Source organism: Bipolaris oryzae, assembly GCF_000523455.1.
Source record: "Bipolaris oryzae ATCC 44560 unplaced genomic scaffold scaffold_67, whole genome shotgun sequence".
NCBI classification, from domain to species: domain Eukaryota; kingdom Fungi; phylum Ascomycota; class Dothideomycetes; order Pleosporales; family Pleosporaceae; genus Bipolaris; species Bipolaris oryzae.
The window spans coordinates 121,796-133,231 of NW_006911343.1; the positions used below are offsets into that span (position 1 = coordinate 121,796).

The 11,436-nt window shown below is 52.2% G+C and overlaps 3 protein-coding genes across 3 annotated transcripts; 2 read left to right on the top strand and 1 right to left on the bottom strand.

Moving 5' to 3' along the window:
- Positions 1-1,208: 1,208 nt before the first annotated feature.
- COCMIDRAFT_95592 (uncharacterized protein) lies at positions 1,209-2,375 on the bottom strand (the record flags this gene model as incomplete). Its single annotated transcript, XM_007689924.1, has 1 exon — positions 1,209-2,375. The coding sequence occupies one exon, from the start codon at positions 2,373-2,375 to the stop codon at positions 1,209-1,211; it is 1,167 nt and encodes a 388-aa protein (XP_007688114.1).
- A 1,140-nt stretch (positions 2,376-3,515) lies between these two features.
- COCMIDRAFT_5418 (uncharacterized protein) lies at positions 3,516-5,811 on the top strand (the record flags this gene model as incomplete). Its single annotated transcript, XM_007689884.1, has 2 exons — positions 3,516-3,578; positions 3,628-5,811. The coding sequence occupies 2 exons, from the start codon at positions 3,516-3,518 to the stop codon at positions 5,809-5,811; spliced, it is 2,247 nt and encodes a 748-aa protein (XP_007688074.1).
- A 3,602-nt stretch (positions 5,812-9,413) lies between these two features.
- COCMIDRAFT_5419 (uncharacterized protein) lies at positions 9,414-10,712 on the top strand (the record flags this gene model as incomplete). The annotated part of the gene is made up of 1 exon (XM_007689885.1): positions 9,414-10,712. One exon carries the CDS (start codon positions 9,414-9,416, stop codon positions 10,710-10,712), a length of 1,299 nt encoding a protein of 432 aa, XP_007688075.1.
- Positions 10,713-11,436: the final 724 nt, after the last annotated feature.

Consider the following 11,436-nt stretch of genomic DNA (forward strand, 5'->3'; position numbering starts at 1 on the left):
CAGATGACGGTGATGGACAGTGGCAGGCAGCAGTGATGATAGTGGTAGTGGTTTGCGCGGGGTTATCTGGTTTCGTCAGACTGCAGTTTGGCTGCTCACGGGCAGGCAAATGGGGTGGAATAAGAGGAGCATGTAAGTAATAAGCTCTACGTAGGAGTAGCATGTGGGCAACGACTTGATATTTCTTCTTCACCACACACACACACGCTACCCTCCGCGCGAATGCAACTCTCGCCATAGCGGCGCACTGCGGAATGGCCGGCAGGCCTCTCTCAGCTCCATGGCATGCCGCGAGGTTGAGCGGATCCGTCGACTAGAGGCTCACAAAGCTCGCTAGGCACGGGGCGGGCTACGCCACACTGCATGCAGCCCTCACCTGTGGCCTTGGAACAGAAGACGGTCTCTTAGCATGCCAATTCGACGCTGCCAATGGGTCCCAACGGCCACATGCATATACAACCAAGGCAGAGCCCATGCAGAATGGAAAAAAACCCGCCCCCCTGCCCTTGCCCGCTGCCTGTCCGTCTGCTGGGGACGCTGGACGCAGACGCAGACGCAATCTCCCGCCGTCTCTGCTCGACGCCCCCGATGAATTCCTTTGGACTCGCTCGCAGCTCGCAACCCAACGGTCCTAGTCCGTCTGCAGGGTCCATTTAGTGCGGCGGATCTCTTACGTCACTGTCTAGTGGGAACCGCCTCAGAAGACGTCAATCACCACCTTCGCATCCTCCTCGCTGCTCGCCTCTGCACACGAACATCCTTTGACGCCTGTGGCGTACCTCGCACCACAGACGGGCCTCCAAGTATCAACAAGCATGTGCATGTCTGCCATGTGCAGCCCATGTGTCGGCCCGGATGATGCAGATGTGCCCTTGGGCTGTTCCTCACGCGCATATACTTTCGGCCCGATGCCTAATCCGGCTTCCGCTGTCCCATTAGTCGGCGAGGCGTCTCCAGCAAGCTCCTTCGCGCACGGGGCCTGTAATCATCAATAATACACTACGGCTACTATCTGCTCTGCTCTGCTCTCCACCTGACAGCTACCCGCCCATTGCCTGTGATGCCGGCCCTTCCTCGCCAGCCAATGGCCGCACCACAACCACCACAGCCTCAGCCCATGTCGCTCTTGGCAACATGCCCATCCCAACTACTGATGCAAACGATATGCCTTACCAATCGCTACTGCATAGTTACCAGGGTCCTCCATTCTACAACGCCTCGCACCTCTCGCATCCACAATCAAACCCCCACGTCTTCTTCAGCCTTAGCATCCTCTGCCCGCGACTCAACTTCCTCTCCTCTCCACTCAAATAAGTAATGCACAGCTCCTGGCCCTTTTCAATGTCTCTTCCCGCCCTGAAATACCATATCCTGCCCTCACGGTTCTTCTCAATGTTCGGTCCGCACGAGTGGTTGAAGTAGCTTGCAGCCGGCCAGCACCCATAGCCGAAGAACTCTGAGCCTTCGTCCTCGAGCGAGCGAATGCCAAACGAATTGTGCGAGTCGCGCTTCGACAGCGTGAGAAGCGTTTCCGCCGTCACCAGTGGGAGGAGCGCCACGGGCAGAATCGCAAGCAAGTGCAGGTAGGCCCGTGTGAAAGCATCCAGATCGTCACAACTGTGGTACGGCGTGTTGTCGTTTGCGAGCGCCTCTAATCGTTCCCACTGCTCAGGATGATGGTGGCGCCACAAGATGCCACTGACACAGAAGCTCATCACGTCGGGGGTAATGCGTCCCTGCAGTGCCTTGGAAACAGCCTTTTTATGCTGTTTTGACATGAGCACTGCAGCTTGGCCGTCCACACCATCCGCTTGCTCCGCCTCCCTTGCACTCCTTATCAATTCCGCCTGCGCAGCCACACTATCCCAAGCTTTGCTAATGTCTTTTTTCTTTGGCCGCGGCATGTCAACGTCCACCATGTCGCTGTCTTCTTTGCTCCTCTTTCGGATCAGATTCTCAACAGCAGTCCAAGTCTGGATGCCAATCTCCCCCTGCTCCTCCTGCCACGTTTTCTGACACGTTTCCGAGCAGAAAGCAAACCCCACTGTCTTGTCTCGTATGCTCAGATCTCGTCCATAATCGTAGCCAAAACATTGCCCGCACACCTCACGTCTATACTCGCGTAGCAACACGGAAAGCGTAAGATCCGTTGACTGCCATACAAGGGTGCCTTCGGGGATGTCTTGGGTAGCGAAAACGGCGCGGCCGGCGGTTGGTGTGTGTCGAACCTGGAATAGGTGAGATACGGGGGCGCCCGCGGGGAGGTCTTTCGGCGTGTCGGCAGGGCGGATCGAAGAGGCGGATGACGGTCGTGAAATACTAAAGACTGAGTCACCGGCTACGGGGACAGAAGAGTCGCTTTCGGTAGTGTCCATGGTAGCGGTGTCGACGTGATTAGCAGCACAACAAAGCGTAATGGCAGGTGAGTAGTTCGGTTCTCTCTTCAGGAGATGCTAGGCGGGCGGGCGACCAAGTATGATGGTATAAACAGTAGTGCTCCTCCAACGTCTTATCGAGGGCGAAACGTATGTACACAAGTGATAACACGGGCTGAGGTCAATTGCGTATGTCATATATGCTCATGCTGAAGTTGGATGATAGGAGGGAAGCCATTGTGAATAAACTTGGGACTAGGTCTGGTGTGGGTACGCTGGATGATGGCGGTTTGACATAAGACGAGAGAATGTGGGATGGCGAAAACGTTGTTGTGCCTAGATTCTGATGATCGGCGCACGGTCCACATTTTCAAGATAGGCGAAGACCCTGATTGATCTGGCGCCACACGTCTGGATCGCTGCAACAATCGCGCCGACTCCGACAAGGCCGCAAGGCTTGAATATCGTATTCGCTCCTCAGACATGCATGTATAAGTTTACCGACAGGCTACATACGAATACACATGGTGCGGACTACACTCTAGGACGTAAACACGTTATCCTACCATTTCAGCATCTCCAGCCACGCCGTACAGCTTAACTCGTCATCAACAATGGATGTCACTTCACTCCCATGAAACTCTTCATTTCAATGAACCCCATATCCTGTATTAGCCTTCTGGACGTCAATTTCGAAACAGAGTGCACGCATACCACTCATCTAGCGCGGACGCAGCCCGGGGATACCAGCTTCATTCCAAGCACATATTCAGCACCATCATGTCCCTTGCAGCATTGTAGGCAGCAAGTCGAATCAGAAGAGATGGATGATATTGCGAACCGTTACGGATTGATCGCGGACCGGATGGCGACTGGTGCAAGTTCGCAAGCGGATGCACACCAGGCAGCATCGTTGGAACTAGTCTCAATCTGGACAGTTGCCTGAATCCTGGCGCAAGGGGTATCAACTCCTCCAGAGCGTCTGTAGAGTTATAAGAAGGACAACGCAAGACTTCAAGTTACCAAAGCATTCATTTCCTCCACAATCCATCAACCAGCCTTTTCAGCATCTCTTTGATATTTCCACTCAATTGACTTGATCACCCCGTCACATAACCTCCACCCATCATCATCATCATCATGGCACCAATCACAACTCCTCTTAAAATCACCAATCTTGAGGATGGAGAGACGATTCATCAAGTACGACCTCTGTCAATGTATCAAATGAACTTACTAACGTGTTCCATAGCGCTGCCTTCTTGTCACTGGAACATATGAGTTCGAAGCCGCTAAAGGAAGTTACATCCACGTAACTACCAAAGCAGCAAATAAATCCGAAAACTTCCCAGAGCAGACATGGCCTCTAGCAGGCGGTCATTTCAAGGCCATGGTCATGCTTTCTCCAGGATTGAACAGGCTCGAATTTGCCTACATCTGTAACGACTGCATCGAACATACAGTTGAGACCAACGTCAACTACTGGCCTCTGATGCAGTATCCACCTCTCCATCTCGCAATCATGGTTGCTTCTGACTCGCCGTGTCTCATTGACTGCCCTCCTAACAAGGCTGCTGGTGTATCTTCGACCCATTCGGATCTGGATGCTGCCACTGCAAAGCTTCGCATGACTGCGTACATGTGGCAAGCCATGACTGCCGAAGATTTGAGGAAAAAAGGCGTTGGACGACGCTCCTTTAGATTGGAGGAGGAATGGACTGCAGACACTGTTAGTCGGGAGTTTACCAATGCGCGCATGGGCCAAACTCTCGCACAGGACGATGCTATCCGGTCTACAGCCAAGGTCCATATCATCCGCTCTTCCAAGACAACCAGGGAGATTCGCGACGAGAATATTGCACAGCAGAATGACAGAGCTCGTATCAAGGGCGCTGTTTTCGACTATTTCAAGGAGGCGTTGATAGAGGCTGGGGGTCCGTTCGTTCCTGATGCTCAGCCCATAGTTGCTGGCCTGATCTTGGACTCTCATTACAGCATGTCCAAAGATCTTATTCTCGGACACGCCGCCCTTGGCTGCCATGATCCGCGTGGCATATCATTGGGCATGTTTGGAAGCCACTTGACCTACTCTTGGCCACGCTTTCTGGAAGAAGTTACCAGCTGTTTGACCGACACCCGCAAACCTGGAGAAAAGGTGGGCAACGACAATGGACAGTGTACTACTCTATGGGAAGCCTGTGCAATTGGTCAGGGCGCTCACATGCACGAAGTCGGTCATGCATTCGGTTCGCCGCACCGCCCTGGTATTATGGAGCGAGGATATGCCCAAGATTGGGTCAAGAACTTTGTCTCCCAAACCGCATACTCGCGCTACCTGAAGCAAGAAGGCGTAGTCGTCGACCCGGAAAATACACCCAACAACGCACGCTGGGACCTAGCAGACGCACTCTCCTTCAGCATGCTCCCCCATTTCCGCCTCCCAACCGACCCCATCCTCACCGAAGCCGCTCGAAAAGTAAAGCCCGACCTGAGCGTAGCCCACGACGACGAAGGTGGTCCCGCAACCCTCCATATCAACTCCCCCAGCGGCATCGCGCGCATAACCTTCAACAACACCGAGCACTCTCAGCCCGACGAATGGCTCACCAACGCCCCCACAACCATGACCTTCACCGAATCCGAACTCGACAACCGCTTCGCCCGCACCTCCCCCTTGCACCTCCGCATCCTCGCCTCCAACGGCCGCGAAACCAGCACATCAAACGTGTGGAAGCTCCTCGCCAGCAAATCCTACATCCGCATCCCCAACTCGAGCGTCATCCTCCGCAAACACCTCGCTTACTCGTCTTCTGACTCGGACGACTACTACCGTCCCCGCAACCCGTACGAATGGGCGCAGCTCCTGCGCGAACGCGGTGCAGACGGAAAATTGCACCGCGCCGTATCGATTGACCTGCGCGTCGGATGTCTCTGGGACGGCGGCGTGGTCAAGTACGCCGACGGCCACGTCTCGCATTGGGGTCCGATGCGGCGGTACGGGTCCACGCATCGGTTTGGCGGCCATGCCTCTGAGAAGATTCGTCTGCCTGAGGGCGTCGAGATTACGCGTGTGCAGGTGAATCCGGATAATGGGGTCCGGGTGCATTTGTCGAATGGGGAGAGTAAAGGGGAACTCAATGTGATGGATGGAGAGGAGGACGAGCAGGCTGCTGTTGTTGAGGTTAGGCCCGCTGAGGATGAGATTGTCGTTGGGTTTTTTGGCAAGAGTAGGCGGGATGGCGGGTTCAATGGGGTTTGCGAGTTTGGGCTTATCTGCGTGAAGAGGGAGGTTGGGTGGGACGGGTTGCCGGAGGAGGTGTTTGGGTTGGCGGAGGTTAGGAATACGGCGGGGATTGAGGAGGGGGAGGAAGGCGAGGAGGAGGAGATGACGGATGGAGAGGAAGACGAGGATGAAGATGAGGATATGGAGGATTAAAGATGAAGAGTTTAATCCGTCTTTTTTTTTTCTCTTTTGTGCTAGATATCTAATCGTATGACTTTCCTCCTCTGACTTCCATGATTCTCCGGGTCTTTCGTAATAATACCTACTATACATATATTCCACTATCCCCCCTCCCACTTTTCCCAGACCCTCTCATCTACCACTACTGCCTTGGAGCAACTCTTACACACACACACACACACACACACACCCCGATCTACCGTCCCCTCCTCTCTGCCTCCCTCGCCACCCTCTCTATGCGCTCCAAGCACCGATCACACATCCTCTGGTGATCGTAGTAAGACACCCATCGAGACGGCCAGTGCTGTGCGCCGCTGGCACAGGTTTGTATGTATCTTTCCCGAGTACATTGACAGAGCCAGCTTTCTTGGAGGACCTGGCATATGCAGTTTACGGGGTTTCCAAGGTCTACTGCCATCTTTTCTTTCTTGATGGATTTGATTGTTTCCGGTTTTTTTTGTTCTTGGTTAGTGGTTCTAAGGGTTAGTAGTGAGTTTGTATGGTAAGGATCATATTTTTGTGGGGGGCTAGCAGGAGATTTTTTATATATATGGGGGAAGGTTTTGTGGGTGTGAGAGGGGTGTTGTTGGAGTTCACAGAAGGGAGTTGTGTGATGGATTTTTTTTTACTCAGGTCAATGAAGGGGGGAGCGTGGGGTAAGCGGTTGTTTCTTCATGGACTCATTGAAAAGGAGGTGGTGAATTGATGTAGTTGTGAGTTACGAGAATGGGGAAGTGTAGGGTGCAAGATGTAGTGTTGAGAACTTGTTTGTTTATGGTGATTGTGATTGTCGATACTTCACTGCCACCCTTCTCTCTGTTGCTGATAAATCACTATGTTAGGGAGATGGAGAGATGGAGGATTGGAAAGCGCTGGGGAGATGGCCTCTTAGGAAACTACAATAACCGGATAATTACTACGACCAACATCCATCCAAATCACATTCTCCATCACTATGGAGGCTACTATAAAATCTGAAGAGTATTGTGTATTTATACGAAGCAGCAGTCTATTTAAACATATACTCCTAATACATAACGAGAAAGTAGTGTTAGCTTTATAAGATAATTACACTATCGTAATAGTGGTAATTTTTATCCGGCGATCTCAGGCCGCCAAGAGGATGGCGAATGCTAAGGAGATGGCAAGTGCTGAGATGGCAAGTGCTGAGATGGCAAGTGCTATTTCCACTCAGTCTGTCTCAACAACACCATAGTACATATCTCGCGGTTTGATATCAGTACCAGTATCGAAACCGCGATAATGTCTCACTGAGCAGACGTCATTTCATCCTGCAACATGTGGCTTGGACGCATAGCTTGGAACTTGGGAGGGGCAAAAGGCAGCCCCTCACAGTGAATCTGCCAAGGGAGATCTTGGTGTAGCAGATGATGGTCGCCCCTTCAACTGGTAAAACTCACTACAGGACAAAGTCCAACACATGGATAGTCAGCTGGACAAATTTATGCAGGCTATTTCTGCATACCCCTAAACTTGTGCGCACGTGTGAAATTCAGCTGCGGTATTTTTTTTCCAAAGGTGATGTAGTGTGCATGTAGACTCAGTAGGTGTAGACTTTGTTTGGGTTAAAGTGTTTCAGGTAGTATGTTAGCGCATCCATATGTAGTCCAGAAGCATCTAAACCGGACTACTCGAACTACTGGTGGAAGAAGGGTAAGAAAAAAGCAAAGTCACGGCTTCACTGCCTCCAAGTCGACCTGTGGGTACACGGCAATATCAGTAAGTGATGCGCAAAAGCAAGCGCAATACCCATTGCTGCTTCTGAATCACTCTAAGAAACACCATGTATACATAGGATGCTAAATTATATTAACGGGCCTTCCCTAAGTGAGGGTTTGAGTTTGGCAGTGGTGCTGGTAGGATTGAGTGCGACTCTTCGGCCACTGAAACACATGTCCTCAAGCGTTCCGAGTTTGAGTTGCCACTACACAATAAAGACTACGGACGTGGTCCGACGTGGTTAGCCTCGAGACAGCTTCCTGTAATCTGCCGGTTCTGCTGACAGGCGGGAGATGGCCTGGGCCCCAAGTGCCGACGCTGATCCGTGAAACAGTGGCTATCGATAAGAAGTAGGCTCCTGTGGCTAGCCTTGGGCGATTGGGGGGGGGGGGTGAATTGCTCATTTCTTGGGTCCGCGTGACCTGGGATGCCGAGCGGGTGCCACGCGCGGCCAGCGTAGCCAAGTGCCTATACTTGGGGCGTGGAATCTCGGGTGCTAATCTCGGAAAATAGATGGGCGTCAAGGTGGTCGCATAGAATACAGAAGACGACGACGAAGGAGAAGAAGAAGAAAAATAGTCGCATCGCAGGCTGGGACGCTACGGGCCAATCAGGCGGGCGCGCCCACATGTTAGGCTGCGGCGTAGCGTGAGCCGCAGAGCCAATCAAGTCCCGCAAGCCAGCCGGCCTGAAACGCAGCCTGAGCACTGCTACCAAACCTCGCCCCACCCACCACCACTGCCACCAAATCCCATCTTTCTCGATGCGCTGTATCCGGCTCGCATTCACCTATCGTCGCATCGCCTAAGCCTTGCTCCGGTACACTTGCGTGTACCCAGTCCCCATCGTCATGCTGGCCACCTACGCGTCACTGTCCTTCTCGTCGTACTGTGCTGGCCGCTGCACCCATTCATTCCCCCAACGCACTCTCTGACGCTGCGGGCGGCTCGCACGCCCTTGGTTATTTCCCAGTGCAACTTGACCCCGGACAGACCCGCAATTCGACACGGCAACTGGACAAGAGGTTAGCTGCCGTCTTCGTCTTGTAGATCAACGGCTAGCCTTGCCCTCCAATACCTTAATCACTCCTCTTAACGTATCGGATGCTCGCCTAGTGTAGCCGCTTGGAGACGAACTACTCATCTCACCACAAGAGTCTGGCCCTTGCGCCGCAAAGAAAAATAAAAATCTGTGCCCAACGCTGCCAGGTATGCGCGCTACGCCGCCAGTGCGCTGTGGGACCAGTAAACCCATGGCTGGCGGCTATAGTAGTGGAGGTCGGCGTTGAAACGCTGTCCCAAGACCCAAACATCTTCGGCTGCAGGCACAGAATGTTGTCTGCAGCATCGCGTGCGGTGGCGCCTTGTTTCGATCCCTCACATGTCTCCTTCTCCATTGGCTCTGATCACTTCTGTCCCTTTGGGTCGGAGATTTTGAACCATGTTTGACCACATTGCCCGCCTGCAATAAAGGTACATGGTTGCGCGAACCCTAATCGCTTCTCACACACCCATCCTGTGTTGTATCTTCACTTCACTTCTCTTGTCTATTTTCTTCTTCTGTTTTTTATTTCCTTGCTCTGCCTGTCTGGAACACGCTGTGCGGACTTCACGACACGGTTTTTTATTGAACAATAGCAACAGTGTTGCTCCAGAGGTGAAGACGTCTACAAAGCACATGACCTTACACATTGTTCCATCACGTACCAAATCCCACTTCACTTATATCACCCTTGCATTTCTTCCCAAAGAACCTTTTCATTCTACAATCTTCTTGTTTTCTCAAGACACAATCACCGAGTAACTTCATCTACACACACACATACACATATCACAATGCCTTCTGTACGGAAAATCTTCGTCGCGGCACTAGCCGCCTTTCCCCTAGTCCACTCCCACAGTTGGGGAGAGCAGCTCCGCAACATCGACGACAGCGGCAAATACGTGGGCGCCTATGGCTACCCGCGAGGCATGGTTGACAGGGGCCAGAAAGGCCCTGATGGGAAGGATACAGACAACTCTATGACCTGGCGAATGCCCGAGTCCAACACTGAGGGTAAGGTCTTCATCGATGCCGACCAACTACTCTGCGCACCAACGCAACGACAGCAACAACAATCCTCAGAGAAGTTCCCACGCCTCAAGACTGTGCCTGGTGGCTTCATCGCCATCCGCTACCAGGAGAACGGTCACGTCACACTTCCACAAAACAACCCCGAAAAGCCAGAAAAAGGCGGCACCGTCTACGTCTATGGCACAAAAGAGCCAAAGACGGATGAGAAGCTTTTTGACGTCCTTCAGTGGACCCAGGATGGACAGGGTGGCGACAAGCGCGGAGTTTTGCTAGCCATGAACGACTACGATGATGGCCGCTGCTACTTGAACAACGAGACCCCCGTCGCCATGGAACGCAAGGTAGCCGACCCCGCCTACATGGCCAACACACCAGAGACCGGCCCTGCCAACTCAGTCATGTACTGCGAAACAGACGTGAAGCTCCCCGAAGACGTCGAGCTTAACAAGGCCTACACTTTGTACTGGGTGTGGCAGTGGACTTCTCTTCCTGGAAAGACTCCAGGTCTCGACAAGGGCAAGGATGAGTATTACAGCACCTGTATTGATGTCGACGTTGCATCCCCCAAGGTCGCAATGCAGGCTCTCGACTACTCTGACATGTCCGAATACGCCATGGGTCAGCAGGATGCTGTTAGCACTGCAGTCAGCGACTGGAATGCGCGCACTGCACTTTACAACGAGATGCCTTTGAAGCGCGAGATGGGCCCTGTTACCTCTCTTCTTTCAGGAGGAGGCGACTCTGATGGTGGCATTCCTTCTGCAACCGGCACCGCTCTTCCTTCTATCCCTACTGGCGGACCACCCTTCTCTAACAGCACTCGCTCCGCTGTTCCAACTACGTCTGCGGTTGCAATCCCAACCTTCAGTGCCCCTCCTGGTGCCAAGCCTACCGCTTCCCAGTCTGGCAACGACGGCGTTCTCGTCGTCACAACCACTGTCATGGTCACTGTTACCGCACCTGCTGCCACCCAGCCTATTGCGCCAGTAGTCACTACTCCTCCGGCGTCGGTACGCAGCATCTATCACAAGAATGGTGCCAAGTTCCGGGGATTGATTTGAGGATGATCCCCTCCCATATATCTCACGATTCCAACTTTTCCTTCTTTTTTCATGTCTTTCCTTTGTATATCCCCTTCAAAACCTTGTCTCCCGTGGCAGGCCACTGGTACAAACGAGCACGATGATGACGCACGATCAACGATGCACAGGCGAATCATGTTCACTTCGATTTTTGCACATAGCGTTTGTGTGTGTTTTTTTTGTTTTCTTTCTTTCGGTTCTGGGATATGGATATGGTTGATACCCCCTTGCATACATCCAATGGCGTTTTTTGATTTTTAGCATTTCTAGAAAACAATACCCGGCATGGTCGTTCCATGATTAGCTCCTCAAGGAGCTGAATCAATCTTTTCTATATAAATTGAATGTCGTGCACTTTTTCTTTTGCCATTGTGTGATGTGAATGGATTATTCAAGGACTAGAGTCACACTCTTCTTTGACGGTGAATTCCCCACAAACCCGCATCCCTCGTCATATGAATAAGCTACTCACAGCGATATTCACACCAGTAATCAGGCGTGAATCACTCCATAAGTCAATTGCTGTGCGGACACTCACTCGATTTAGGCTTGTGTCGTAACTAACCTAAATAATTTATGGATCTTACATATGTGGTACAATAACTATCACAATCTACAGTAGTTTCTCTAATCAAAATTACACCATTTAATTCCACTTCATACTTGATCCTCTGACTGACATAAGGTCGCCAGTGTCTAAGAG